General features: G+C 32.6%; 2 protein-coding genes across 2 annotated transcripts; one reads left to right on the top strand and one right to left on the bottom strand.

Moving 5' to 3' along the window:
- Positions 1-985: 985 nt before the first annotated feature.
- On the top strand, positions 986-4195 carry LOC137832846 (kinetochore protein). The gene is made up of 4 exons (XM_068641205.1): positions 986-2181; positions 2333-2579; positions 3217-3363; positions 3825-4195. Exons 1-4 carry the CDS (start codon positions 1097-1099, stop codon positions 4029-4031), a joined length of 1686 nt encoding a protein of 561 aa, XP_068497306.1. The 5' UTR covers positions 986-1096; the 3' UTR covers positions 4032-4195.
- Positions 4196-6715: 2520 nt separating this feature from the next.
- LOC137832852 (mitogen-activated protein kinase kinase kinase 1) lies at positions 6716-10974 on the bottom strand. The gene is made up of 8 exons (XM_068641212.2): positions 10256-10974; positions 9478-9562; positions 9269-9331; positions 8719-8876; positions 8430-8502; positions 8264-8323; positions 7915-8025; positions 6716-7682 (listed from the first exon to the last, which is right to left on the bottom strand). The coding sequence occupies exons 1-8, from the start codon at positions 10855-10857 to the stop codon at positions 7470-7472; spliced, it is 1365 nt and encodes a 454-aa protein (XP_068497313.1). The 5' UTR covers positions 10858-10974; the 3' UTR covers positions 6716-7469.
- Positions 10975-14286: the final 3312 nt, after the last annotated feature.

Genomic DNA, 14286 nt, shown 5'->3' with positions numbered 1-14286 from the left:
ATAATTTCACATCATAGTAAGAATCATATAAATTAGTTTTGATCTAGACTTTTGAGCAACTTTAAAAGTTAATATACAATCGAAGTTGCATTTTAGTGTTAACTAAATAAAATAAACCATTTAATTTTAAGAGTAATAATATTGTTACAGTTGTACAACTTTATGTTAACAATCTAAAATATTCTTTATTGGATTACTTTTGTAATAGATATGATTTTTTTGTCGATTATATTCGACAATTTACTTATCTGAAATATTATCAATTATGTGATTATTATGTAAATGAAAAATAGGAAATGCAGTATTTTTTCCTCTATTTTGTTTGTTTGTTATGTTTACATTTCATTTAAAAAATCATATTCAATACTTATAAAATTAAATTAAATATGAATTTGAAATCTTGTAATGTAACAATTAAATATACATATCATATTTATTTATCGAACGCTATGAAAATTTTAATGAAACACTCAACAGAATTATAGGTATGTGAAAGAAATGTAAAGATTATTATTATACAGTTGGGCTGCGAAACATATAGTAAGGTTCATTCTTCCTGCACTATATCAATTAGAATTTATACTGATATTGAATATCCGTTTTATCTTTAATGAGTTAAAAAAAATTATCTTCCTAATATTCATATTTATAAATTAAATCACAAAATTTTGGATATTCAAGTTCAAAAGTAATATGTCATTTTCAGATCTCAAAATTTATTTGAACAACATAAATGATTTTCTGATATCAATTTTATCCTTAATGATCATCAACTTCATTTACAACATATTATTCATGACATGAAAACTGAAACTCATAACTCATCATTTATAGTAATTTAAAAAGTTAAACAAAGCAACAAAATGATATTCTATATATTTTAATCTGAAATATATAATAACCACAAAATGAAGTGAAAAATATTATTAGATTTTAAATTTTATGTTGGTGCAATAAACCATAGTAGAGTGATTAAGAGCGGGAAATCCGAATAAAATCGAACTCCATCGTTAAAGCAGAAGCCACATACACACTCTCAAAATACACCCGCGCACATAAGATTACAAAAATTCAAATTTCAATCAATTCTGAGACCATGAGGCCCACCGCCCGTCGCCAACCCAAGGACTCCTTCATTCCTCCGCCGCCACCAACTCCGGTCGACTTCCACCACCGCCAGTACCCCTCCCGCGACTCCGACGTCAGCAGCCGCCCCTCATCCGTCGGCGTCGGCGGACGCCCCACCCTGGACTCCTACAAAGACCGGCAGTTCCAGCAATCGGTGGTTTCCACCATCAACTCCTTCCTCTCCTCCCACAACTTCCCAATCACCTTCAAAACAACCTTCCCCTCCGCCAAAGACATCCTCGAAACCCTAAAATTCCTCCTCTCCCTCCTCGATTTCCCCTTCTCCAAACTCGAAGACGATCTCCCTTTCCTCCTCAAACGCCTCAATTACCCTTTCAAACTCAACAAATCAATTCTCCGTTCCCCTGCCGCGCCTCACCAATGGCCAACCCTTCTCGCTCTCATTCATTGGCTCATCCAGATCGCCAAATTCCACTCCCACATATCTTCTTCCCCCAAACAGCACAACGCCATCTACCAATACACTGTCAACAGCTACATGCTCTACATCCGCGGCGACGACGACGCCGTCGAGGAACTCGACTGCAGCATCAAGGAGAAGATCCAACAGCAGACTGCCGCGGCGCAGGAACGCCTCGACGAGGCTCGGCGCGGCGTCGCGAAGCTGAATGCTGAGCTGGAGCGGCTCCGGACCGCGCCCTCGCCGAAGGAGGCTCTGGAGAAGGACAAGGCGATTCTGGAGAACGACATGATTAAGTTCCACAAGATGATCGAAGAGCTGTCGTCGCGGATCGAGCAGGCGGAGAGGGTTTTGGAGGAGAAGGAGAAGCAGTTGGAGGCGAAAGAGGCGGAAAGGGAGACGATCTGCGAGGAGAACGAGGAGCTGAAGAGGCGCGTGGAGGCGCAGACGTTCAATGCGAGGGACGTGGAGAGGATGAAGAGAGAGTTACAGGCGGTGGAGAGGGACACTGCGGAGGCTGAGCTTGCGAGGAATGCGTGGGAAGAGAAGGCGTGGGATATCGACACCACTATCTCGCACAAGATCAACGACCTAGAAGTTCTCGCTCTGGACTGCAACCAAGCCCTTAGGAGGTCACATTTTTATCACCATTTTCATTATTAACTGTCATGTTATAATTACTATGAAGTAAATTGTGTTTGATGATGCTAGCTAATGGATACTGTGTTGAGTCTTGAATTAATTTTTATTCTCATGTCAATGCTACTGATTGAGCGGTTGTAGGTTGAAGATTGGGAATGGAATTCAGTATGTCTTGAATGACAAGGGTACTACTCCTGCTGAGATAATGGGCATTGATCACAAAATCATGCTGAAGCCTGCGCTTAGATCCTTTGCTGATGAAATAAAAAAAGGTTCTATGGAAAAACTGGAAGAGTGCATTTCTTATCAGAAGAAGTCCGGTGAAAATGCTGCGAGGCTTGAAGGGAAAAGAAATCAGCTAGCCGCAGTGCAGTTGCGCGTTGATGAAGTAAGTGCATTGTCGTGTCACTTGGTCTGTATAATCTGCTACTGCACAGGGAACTAGTTTTCATTTCAAATTTGTTTGATGACTGGAATAGTGGATTGAGAATTTGATTTGGTAGATGATTGGCCGGGCCTTGATAGTAGCAAACTTGATGTACGAAGAGAGTAACACTTTTACTAGAAAGTTAAAATGTTAGCAATGCCTTGCATTGATGCCTGCGTTCTCAAATTTTGAACTTGCACAGCCCGAGTATATATGTTTTACCCTTTTGTAGGTAGCAATCAGTAACAATGCTTTTTTCATCTTTTTGAATTCAAATCACCTGTCATACTAGCAGTGCACTATGACTTAAGCATGACTAGATGTTTCTCACTTCGCTATTTAAGATCAAGACTGGTCCAGTGTATATTTTTTGGTTTTAATGAGGGAATTCTTTCGATTTCCATTACACTTGCGGAGAATATTATAGCTTGTGTTAAAACATACAGATCAAATATTCATATACACTTCAACTCACTTCCTGGTAGAAAGTTCCGTTACACTCTGTTGGATTTTCATTAGTATTGGACAGACGAGTAATCCTTCCTAGTAATGACTTCTCTTTGACTTCCATTTCTGCTGCTTGTGATTCATCTATCAGATGGAAACTCAACTAAACATGAAAAAGAAGGAAACACAGGAATACACCAGCGGATGTTCTGCTGAAGCTAAAAAAATGTTGGAGGATATACAGTTAGCAGATCATGAAATCGATATTATGGAAAGAGAGGCAGCGGAGGTTCTCAAGGTAATCCTTTTTGTAATTTACTTCTCTAATATATTGAATTTGAAATGCCAAGAATTGTTCAAGATATGGAGAATTTGTCTGTTGTTGTTGTTATGTCTCAATGAGGAGGGTTTAGATGGTGTTGACGATCTTTGTGGAAGTACTTTTCCTTAAGAGGGGAACTCTGCTCTTAGCTTGCATACTATTGAATCCAATAATCCATTCATTTTGAGATTTAGCTTTGGCATGTGTATGTAATTGTTCTAGATGACTCTAGGGATATCAAGCCAAACAAACTACCACAGGCCCAGAAATAGGAAATAATCCCAGCAAATTATGTACCCTATTTTTGCTAAATCAGCAAAATTACAAACAGAAGTCATTTTGAAATTTGAATGTAGACAAAAGTGTGTTTTTTCTTTCTTTACTGACGTGTGATTTATGTGACGATATTCTACCTAATGAACTTCATTTTTGTCAAGACATCCGAATTGAAGTTGCAGGAAGCGATTAAACAAAGTGAAGAAGAAATTCAAATGCGTGTCAGCGAACTCTTTCAGTTGGTTGATTCAGTCTCGAAGTTTAAAGAACACGTGGGGTCCAAAATTTCAGAGATGAGGAGGGATCTATCAGAAACTGCAGCTGCTGTCTCAGTTGAGTGTAGGGGGGCATTGCATGTGGAGAGGTAGATATTGAGAAAAAAACGAAACTTCATTAATTTTAGGTAGTGTTCACATGTCACTTCGCCTTGCAAATTTAATTCTTTAGTGTGGTATTCAGACATAGACGATTTGACCCCTTTTGTACAAAAACTTCTATGGCGACTAGTCTTATAAAGTTAAGGTTTAAATCATGTTTGTCATTTAATTCTGTAATTTTTTCCCCTGTACGTCTTTCTGTAAGTTTCAGGATGGAGAATACGATGTACTGCTACAAATCATCAATATCAGCCATTTGATTATGCTGATATCATAGGCCTTTTCACACCCAATACCTCTTTCCTAGAAATTTCTTGTTCCATTGATCTCTGGTTGTCAAATTTTGTGTCACTTTCAGCCTTTTCTCCAGCAATCTTACCAACATGGAGTGTTCTGGTTGTGGTTTTCCAGTTTTGGGGTAGGACCATGATTATGATAGATAACAGTTAGAGATCCAACTGTTGGTAAAGCCTTCTTCCATTCTGTGCGTTCTCCAAAATAAATTTTAAAATTATCCTTATTTTGGATTTGAAAATCTGAAATAATAAATATAATTCAAAATTTAAAAATACATTTCAGTTAAAAAAATCTGGAATACAAAATTGAAAATGTATTTCAAATAAGAATTTCTGAAATTCATAAATGTGTTTTGGAAATTTAAATCCAAAATATTTCTAGAAAAACCACTCTCTTTTTAGCTAAGATTATTTTCGTTGTTTTTTAGAGGTATTTGTCATTTTTAATATCAGATTGGGTGTATGATAGAATTGATGTGGTGCAGGAAGAATTTGCCTTTGTTGAAATGAGCCTGTTTTCTGAGGTCTTCCAAGCCCGAAATCATGGTCCGTTATATTTGAGGCTTCTTCTTCCTGTACCCCTACGTTTTTCTTCCTGCACCCCACAATTTTGTAAATCCCAAAACTGACCTTCACCTTTAATTTGTAAAAACTAGAGATTTTTAGGTTATCGGATATCGGGAGTGTTCTACGGATTCATCAATCCAAAAGTGATTCGTGTTCTTTTTCAAATAAAGGGGTGTTTCAAAAGTAACTTGTTGATTTCTGGATTGCTGAATCCAAAAGTCTAATTTTTGTTATGGATTGATGAATCCGAAAGATTATCGGATTCACCAATCCGGAATATTTATGGATTTTCCAATTCAGAATGCAAAAAAATAAATGCGGATTTCCCATCCCATAAATTACCGAATTGCATTGTTCGGAAGAAGAAAGAGTAGTGTGGGTCTTATGTGTATTTTGGGATTTTTTAAAAATAGTAAGAATATTTTTGTCTTTGCATTACATTGTGGGGTGCATGAAGAAAAATGTAGGGGTGCAGGAAGAAACTGCCTATATTTATCTAAAACAAACCATTGTAAAATAATAGCATTACTCAATAAATATTGGTGTTCAGTCTAAAAAAATTCAATATTTTGTTGGTTTGGAGAATGTATTTATAAATGGATGCTCCAATAGTTGAGGAGTTGGGAATTTGTTTGAGTTAACTTGTAAGCATTTAAGAATGAAATCTGGGACATGTGCTGATAGGGACTCGGGAACAAGTGAAAATTATCCTTGTCAATTCCATGTACAGAGTAAAAAGGTTGTCGTATTAATATCTTTAATATTGTACATCCTAAACTCCATTTATCAGCTGCTACTCCATATCCACGACTCTTCAAATTAACAACCTATTTATAATAAATTAATTTTTAATATATATCATAAATATAATTAATTTTTAAGAATTTGAAATTTTATTTGAATTGATGAATTTTAAATTGTTTATTGCATATAATATAAATTGAAGAAATTAAAAAATTAATTATAAAACTTATTCAATTTTTAATGAAAGCTCTTTCCAAAAAAGCTGAAAAAGAGTTTATTTAAACAGAATTTAATAATGGTAAAGTGTATTAAAAAGTGAGGGTGGGGGAATAATAAAGGGGGTTTCTAGATGAATAAGGAGCATGTGTTCACTAACCACTTGCTGCAACCATTCCAGGAAACTAAGGAGAAACAGCATTTGGATTGAAACTAGAAACTATATCAACCAATTCTTATTAAATGATTTCTAATATTAAGGGCTGCCAGAAGGAAAGTTCCAAGAGTTTGGCACACATAATATTTTAAAATATATAAAAAGTTAAGAGGACCAGTATGTTCTTATCTTGCACCCTGTATTCCACATTCAAATTACATTGTTAGATGTATTTGAATTGATTTCAATTATGTAAATATGCATAGGCTAAAACATATATGCACAAGTTGTAGAGAATATGAAATAAAAAGCTTGATTTGAAACACTATAAAATTAAAAATATATATAATGTGATACAAAGAAGAAAAAATATTGGGTATTAGGAGTATTTATAGGTTAGTTTAGATTTGATTTAAAAGGAAATAAAATATGAACCAAATACTTTTTATTCGATTGGTTTGAATTTTCAAATTACAGACTCAATAATCAAACTAATCTCCACCATAACTGAATTTTAAATTGTTAATTTTGTAATCAACAATTATTACTGCAGTTTATCCTTTCAACTACATCTCACTTTAGAAGTGTAAAATCCCATCACAGATATTAGTGAGGTGTTAACAAAAAATAGGTGCCCAAAATTCAATGTTCAAAAGTAAAATTTAGCAATTATGTTAAAGTGATGGAGATTGGGATAGTGATAAAAGAAACGAAGGAGATACTACTTTTCCTTTTATACATGTTTTGATACCAAAAACTCAATACTAAATAGTTGCTTTGTAGGTAGCTACTTCCCTTTCTTACCAAACTATTCACACATGTGAAAGGACCATGCCTATGGCTACAATACAAGTACTACCAACCATTGCTCTAATCAACAAGTAATGCTTGACAAAAAGAATTTCAAAAGGCTAAGCTGAAGGAAAAAGAAAGGTCACCAGAAAACTAAGAACTCAACCCCACATATAGATCTCTACTACAAAAAAAATCACTAAATAGAAACCAATTATAGAGATAAAAATAATTAATCACTATATTTAGAAACTAATTTATAAATTTTAAAAATAATAGAAATTGCTTTAGATAGCAATAAAATTTTAGTCTCTAAAATAAGATATAATTTAGTTAATACAGTGACTAATTATTTTTTGTTTCTAGAATTGGTTTCTATTTAGTGATTTTCTTGTAGTGTGTGTCTAATGTGTCTCATTTTTCTCAATTTCACATCTCTATTCACAAAACCCGTCACCAGGGACCACCATGGTAGTCTAAGGTAGGTGATTATAACCAGATATGGTTTAGACTGTAATGTCCAACACAGGGATATATCAGCAAAACTACTGACCTTGTCCTGTGTAGCGCACCAGTCTAAACCTGAGCTCACTGCTAAGATAAACAACAAAAAATAACAGATGGAATTGACATACTTAAGAGGTGATTGAGAACCTCTTAAGACAGTAAAAGATTAATACTTGGAGAAATTGGACTAATGGGAGACAGAAGAGTTCTCTTTACAAATGGATGATCCAATAGCCGCGCAGCAGTTGGCCGTTTGTTAGGGTTAACTTGTAAGCATTTAAGAATGAAATCTCGAGCATCTGTTGACAAAGATTCTGCAACAGGTGGAGGTTGACCACTGCCAATTCGAAATATCGCTTGCATCTGTAGTAAAAAATGTAAACAAAGAGGTATTTAGCATTGTTTCTTTAATTTTAAAGGTATGTAGGATAGTACAGTCTTTATTAATTGTCTGTTAAGGTGAAATCCTATGAGATGATTTGGACAAGAAATGGTCACAGGGAAAATTCAGTCTTGTTAATGAATGAATCTAGCAAAAATATAGAACTAAGGGTAAAGAAAGGTGATAGTAAAAACTGTAAAATGTTAGACATACTCCTTCCAAATGAGAGTAAGGAGGTTGGCGCGTCAACATCTCTAGTACTGTACATCCTAAGCTCCATATATCAGCTGCTAACCCATATCCACGGTTCCTCAAGTTAACAACCTATCAACAATTCAAAGAAATTACAAATATTGAAAATGGTGATTCTGCAGTAAGGTATAAGAAAAACTCAGTGGAATGGAAGCATGTTTATGTATAAAATCATTCACTTGATTGATAATTGTCATTGAAGCAAGTGAGAAATTGTTGTGTGTGCTAAACTGAATAAGACAGACATATGATCCATCTACTTCCAGTTCATCCAATTAAAGGAATTAGTTGAACATGGAGAGAGACAAACCTCTGGGGCCATCCAGTAAGGAGAGCCTTTACTTGATTTAACATCATTCAACTTGGTTGCCTGCAAAGGAAAAAAAGAACCATGTAATTGCAAGTGGTTGTTAGCATTGGAATTTGCTGTGATAAGATGCTGACTCGAGAAAGTTTATTTTGCTGAAGAAATGTACCTTCGCCAATCCAAAATCTGCAAGCTTGACGGACCCATTTGCATCAACCAATATATTGGCACACTTGATGTCCCTTAAAATTTAAAATTTTCGATGAACTAAAAGTTAGAATGCAGAAATCCATGTAAATTTGAGATACTTCGGTCATCAATTTCCAACCACTGCATCCAACTTTGACTATTCGGTGATTTCAATAGTCATATAAAGTGGAAATCGGCTTAAAAAATATTGCACTTATTACAGGCACAATCATTAGGCTGCATCAAGATAGAAATTTCACTCATGTTACCTGTGAACCACATTACGATCATGAAGATACTTCAAGCCACTCAAAATCTGTCTTGTGTATGCAGACACTTGTGAGTCCCTTAATCGATACTTTTGATAGAGACTTGCTAATGATCCTTTTGTTACAAGTTCAAGGAAGATATACAGCTTATCATTATCCTGAGAAATAGTAAGACGTAAATACAGATAACAAATAAAAGAAGAGGAGAAAACAATTGAACTCAATTTACTCCTAAGTAACAAAAAAAATTCAAGGAGCACCACCAAACACTTGAGACACAGCTAATTATAGAAACTGGATCAGAAAACTTAAGGAAGATGAACATTATTTTTACAAACCTCTCTTATTCTTTTAACTAACTTTACTAACATGGTAATAACTCTTAACTTCTTGGAACTACATCAAATACATCTATTCCCATTTCCCTTATTTTTTTCTCGCATAAACCTTTTGTAATAGGGGTATTTGGATAAACAAGCCGCTTAAGTTGAATGTGCAGACTGAGTAACATAACCCACACAAATTCTAATAAAATTGGAAAGCAGCATACCTTGTCAGTGCCAAGATATCGAACTATGTTGTCGTGTCGGAACTGACTCAAAAGAGAGATTTCCTGGAAGACCAAAATACTCATATTATCAAATGCTTATGTATAAGATGGAACAAACAAATGAGGAATGTGTGTATGGTTTGACAAAAAATTAGATTATGCCATGAAGTTTGTTTGATGAGAAGGGAAAGAAGACTAAATCCTCTCACCTGCTGAAGCTGGAAAATGCTCTGTTTGCCCTGGCTATCGTCATCCAGTAAAGACACCTCCTTTACAGCAAAAAAGTTCCCATCACTGCAAGGAAAAGAAAATGTATCTTTTACTTCAGTGAAAACAAAATGGTCTATTTGCATATGCCTCAACAGCACAGTACAAAAATTGTGAAATTTAACATTAACTAGATACATAGCAAATGTATTTATTAGAATATTTAGGTAATTATTTACATGTTGATTTTGTAAAGTTGAATTCAGCACTGCATTTATGATAGAATCAAAACTTTTCTATATAGGTTGTTGGGCACTCATTCTAGTTTGGAGATTATTATTATCAAACTAGTACACATTTTTTGGATATCATTGTGTTTTAGAAGAATTATATTAGCAAGTTACATTTTAAATATGTTTTAAGAAAAATCAAAACAGTGTTATACATTAGCAAATGTTGATTTGTTTTTTTTAGAAGAATTCTTTCTTAAGTTTAACTTTTAGTGTGTTTTTAGAATATTAAAGATACGATTCGTTAATGTTCTCTTTTTTTCAAAACAAGTGTCTGACCCAAAAAAAAAAAAAGACTTCTGAACCAAATAATCTTAACAAGATGATTGCATTAAATCCCCAATAAAAAATTGGAGCAAATTTCCATAAAGCTACCCAGATGGTGTTTCTAATTGTAGATTACTAAGATACAGTAAAATCAAATGAATAATCTCTATGCATGCAAGCTGAATGAAAGAGAATGAAGAGTAGTGTGGTGTAGTGTACTGACTCGGTGAAGCCTTCATAAACAGTTCCAAAAGAACCCTTTCCCAAGATCTCGCCCTTTTGCCACGACCCGAAATAACCGTTCACATTCGGCGACAGATTATGAACATCAAAGGTCTCATTCCCGACCGAACCAGAAACCTTTTCAATTTCAGCTTCAACACCAACATCACTGTCATCATCACGTGACACGGAATCAGAAAGTGGGTCCCTCTCCGTAGGTTGTTGGGAGCTCCAAGTAGAACTAACCTGCGTCGGTTCCAAAACGGGAGGCCTAACGCCGTTTATTCCCCCCTCACTCTGTTTTTTATTCTGTGACGGTTCGTGTTGAAGGTTCATGGTGCTGCGGGCCTTGTGGGCCTGGGCTTGTTTCCAGGCCGCGGCTGGGATGGCAAAGTCCTCGGGCCCGGACAGGCCCAAGCTCCGAAAGATACGGTCAAATTCGCCGTCGATTCCTTCGACTCGGAAACTCCTTTCATCCAAACTATCTATGTCTATGTCCGTGTCGGTGTCTGTATCTTCTTCCTCCTTCAACCGGTAATCGATGTTCTTCATGGCGTTCCGCCGCTCAAGGCGCGGCTTCGACGGGTTCCGGTGAGCTTCCATTGTGTTCTGACGCACAACGCATTGACCCTTTATCTTCTTCCAATCGAAAACACATTAGACGGCACTGCACACAACGCAATACAACACATTTATATTCCTTGTTCCTTATTTTATTCCAATCATTGTACTTGTGTAACATAAGGAAAAAGCCTCGCATGCCACGTGGCAGTTGGTGCCATCTCTTTGTTTTTTTCTAACCTCCAAATGCATAAAACATGTTTATCTAAAATTTAAATCAAATTTATTAATTAAGTTAAAATGTATTTAATTTTTCATTCTTCTGTTTTTATTTTTATTTTCTCAAATAGGTTGAAACTAAAACAACAATTATCTTACTTTTTCCATTTTTTTTTCAAAATAGATTTGTGTTTTTTTTCAACAGTTTAGTTTTGTGCTCTCTTTTTATTTTATTACTCTTCTTCTTGGTAAATTGGTATATGTAAAAGATATTACAATCCGAGATTTCGGTATCGATACTCGTACTATTAATACTGAATGATTCTTGATATTTATGTCTATTTATGTGATTATTATGAATTATTTATTGTTATATCATATTAAAGTATTGGATCGTGATTAAAGTGTGAAAAATAAAGAATATTGAATTAACTATATTAGACTGGACTCTTTGTTTATAAGTTTTAAAAATGTAATCCAAATTTAGTCTATATCCAAATGATTGACTTAATTTATTTATTCTTTTGTGTTTATTTGTTTATTGAGAGATAGGTATGAAATGCACTTCTAAATATGAGAAAATTGAACCTTTTAAATATGTCAAATAAGGTCTCAGATAGTTTAATAAAATATAATAAAAAAATATGTGATTAAATCAATAAATCTAGGTAGATAAGAATGCGTAAATTGAATTAAACTAATTTTTAAAAATTATTTTTAAATAATTAAATTAAAATATATAATCGTTTGAAGAATTTAAATTGAATTACATTATAATTTAAGAAAACTAAATTAAATTTAAATTTTATTAAAAACATTGTATTTTAAAATATACTTTTGAATCTAATAAGTTAAACAAAGTAATTATTAGATTATTTAAAAACTAAATTAATATAATAATTTATTGTAGTTTTTATTTTGCAGTGTACATTCCATTTTATACAAATTCTGAAAAGTGGTCCTAATGTAAACTCCTTTTACTTTATATAATATAATAAATAATAAAATAATACACAACACCTGTTACAACACACTGATACCTACCTAACTAAATATCTTCTACGACCAAATATTTTAGCACTGTTTTTGGTTTCAAAGTTTTCAATTTCTTCACCACTTCTTTGTCAACTTTGATTTCACATGGACAATGCGAAAATATATATTAGCATGATATTTAAATAAATAATATTCACTACTTTTTTGTCCTATTATTTTAATTTTTTCGACTCCAATTAGAAAAAAAAAGAAAGAAGAAAAAGCCATTTTTTCCATCGCGCAGCTAAATGCTGTTATAATAATAAGAAGAGTGATCGTGAAAATGTCAAGTTGCAAAAAGATATGACTAGCTTGAATACGAAGCCCACGGGCTTTGAATTGAATGCTTCTTATCCATTATCATATCCAAATCTTGAATATTTTACCAACTTCTTATTTTAAACACACAGAGATTTGCAACGTTACAAGTTAACAAATAACTATTTTTATTTAAAATCATTTTTTCACCCTTAATCCGAAATTGAGAATATAAAATACAAAATATGAAAGTCTTCTTAGTCGGGTTTCTTATACAGTGACTCTTTTTGTCTTTTGCTTTCGGTTTTCACGACTTCTAGGTGGTCTCTGATTAATTTTTTCTTTTGTCGAATGAGTGAGAAATCCGTAAATGTACTTTGACAATCAAGTTAGTTCGAGTATAATGTGCATGTAAGTTGAGAAATTTTGTTTATCTTTAACGTTATATTATCTATACTATTTATACATTTTAGATGAGTCTCATCTATCATGAGTTTGCTCGAAGGTTTAGAAGATAGTCTAATATTGCCTTAATCATCATTTACAATTAAACTGACTACTTATGATTAACTGTGAGTTTATAGGTTGTGTTTAGATTAAAATAATCATTATACTTTCTTGACCATTTGGTCATGTCAGTCTTCTCGCCTATCCAATAGTATATTTGTTTTTCAGGCTCAAATAACATAGAGTATTTATAAAAGAAAAATTAATTTATTTTTATCTTTGTATCTTCGAGTCATAAAAATATTTTTACATTTTCATTCAATAAAATGTTATTATATGTTTCGGTAGAGAAATTTAATCCAAAACCACCTTCATACATGTTTAATAGGTTATTTCATTTTCGTCCTAACATTTACTATAAAATGTGTTAGCCTTTAATTTAATAAAGTATCCATTTCTACACCATAGATTGATTATTTTCTATTGAGTGTAAAATACAAGTAAATTCAGCCAAAAACTATCATAAATAAATTAATATAAATTTGAGAAGAGAACTATACGTATTTTTATCATTTTTAGGACAAATTCAAATAAATGTGAAATATATATATATATATATATATATATATATATATATATTAAGTGCTAAAAACTATAGAGATTATAGGAGTCAGAACAAAACAACTCGGTGAATTTTTTTTTTTAGTTTTTTTTTATTGAAGGTGGTAAAAAAATACAAGATTGTTCTTAAAGTTGGTTAAAGCACCTAAAAATGTGAGGTAATGTTTAAAAATATGAAGAAATGCATTATTTCTCAACCACCACTATTACCATATACTTAGCAGTAACAAACTTTGCAATGAGTTATGTGTTAGCATAAAAGAAGGAATAAATAAATAAAGTGTCAATTTGAAAAGGTTCACGGTAATAAAAATATTTTTTTAGTTTAAGTATCAAGTTTTTTAAGGAATTAGTGCAATATTTAAGTTAAAAAGACATTTGTTTATCAATTTAAATATATACATATAAATATTATATTTTACTTAAAAATGTAAGGATAAAGATACACATAATATAATTTAACTAAACTCATATAACATAACAAAAAAAAAAACTCATATATTTAGATGAAATGAATGATATTTATACATATAGAAGAAAAATTACACAAAATATAATTTAACTACCAAAATCATTTATTGAAATTTATATGATTTTTAATAAAAAATAAGTTTTTAATATTTTAAATTTCAATTGAACAATACCTTCTAAAAATTTATTGAATATTATAGAATTATTATTCAAAAGTCTTATTTCAAACCATAATACTTTTTATGTAAAAAACATTCTAAACTATTTTAAAATTCACTTATTATCTTAATATAATTTACAAATCATAATATTATTTATCGAAATTTTAAATTATACTGTGATTTTATATTTATATATTTTTATAATTTTTTATTATAGAAAAATAAACATTTATCATATGTATTATATACTAAAATGTAA

The sequence above is a fragment of the Phaseolus vulgaris genome, chromosome 6 (assembly GCF_051622355.1).
Source record: "Phaseolus vulgaris cultivar YP4 chromosome 6, ASM5162235v1, whole genome shotgun sequence".
In the NCBI taxonomy this organism is placed as follows: domain Eukaryota; kingdom Viridiplantae; phylum Streptophyta; class Magnoliopsida; order Fabales; family Fabaceae; genus Phaseolus; species Phaseolus vulgaris.
Note: the sequence above shows the minus strand (reverse complement) of the source record. Positions and strands in the feature narration are given on the sequence as shown.

Coding starts and splice junctions, on each gene's coding strand:
- LOC137832846 (XM_068641205.1), top strand. CDS start 1,097: ATGAGGCCCACCGCCCGTCGCCAACCCAAGGACTCCTTCATTCCTCCG. Junction 2,182..2,332: donor TGCAACCAAGCCCTTAGGAG/GTCACATTTTTA, acceptor GAGCGGTTGTAG/GTTGAAGATTGGGAATGGAA. Junction 2,580..3,216: donor TGCAGTTGCGCGTTGATGAA/GTAAGTGCATTG, acceptor TTCATCTATCAG/ATGGAAACTCAACTAAACAT.
- LOC137832852 (XM_068641212.2), bottom strand. CDS start 10,857: ATGGAAGCTCACCGGAACCCGTCGAAGCCGCGCCTTGAGCGGCGGAAC. Junction 9,332..9,477: donor GCATTTTCCAGCTTCAGCAG/GTGAGAGGATTT, acceptor TTGGTCTTCCAG/GAAATCTCTCTTTTGAGTCA. Junction 7,683..7,914: donor CTTACTCTCATTTGGAAGGA/GTATGTCTAACA, acceptor TTTTTACTACAG/ATGCAAGCGATATTTCGAAT.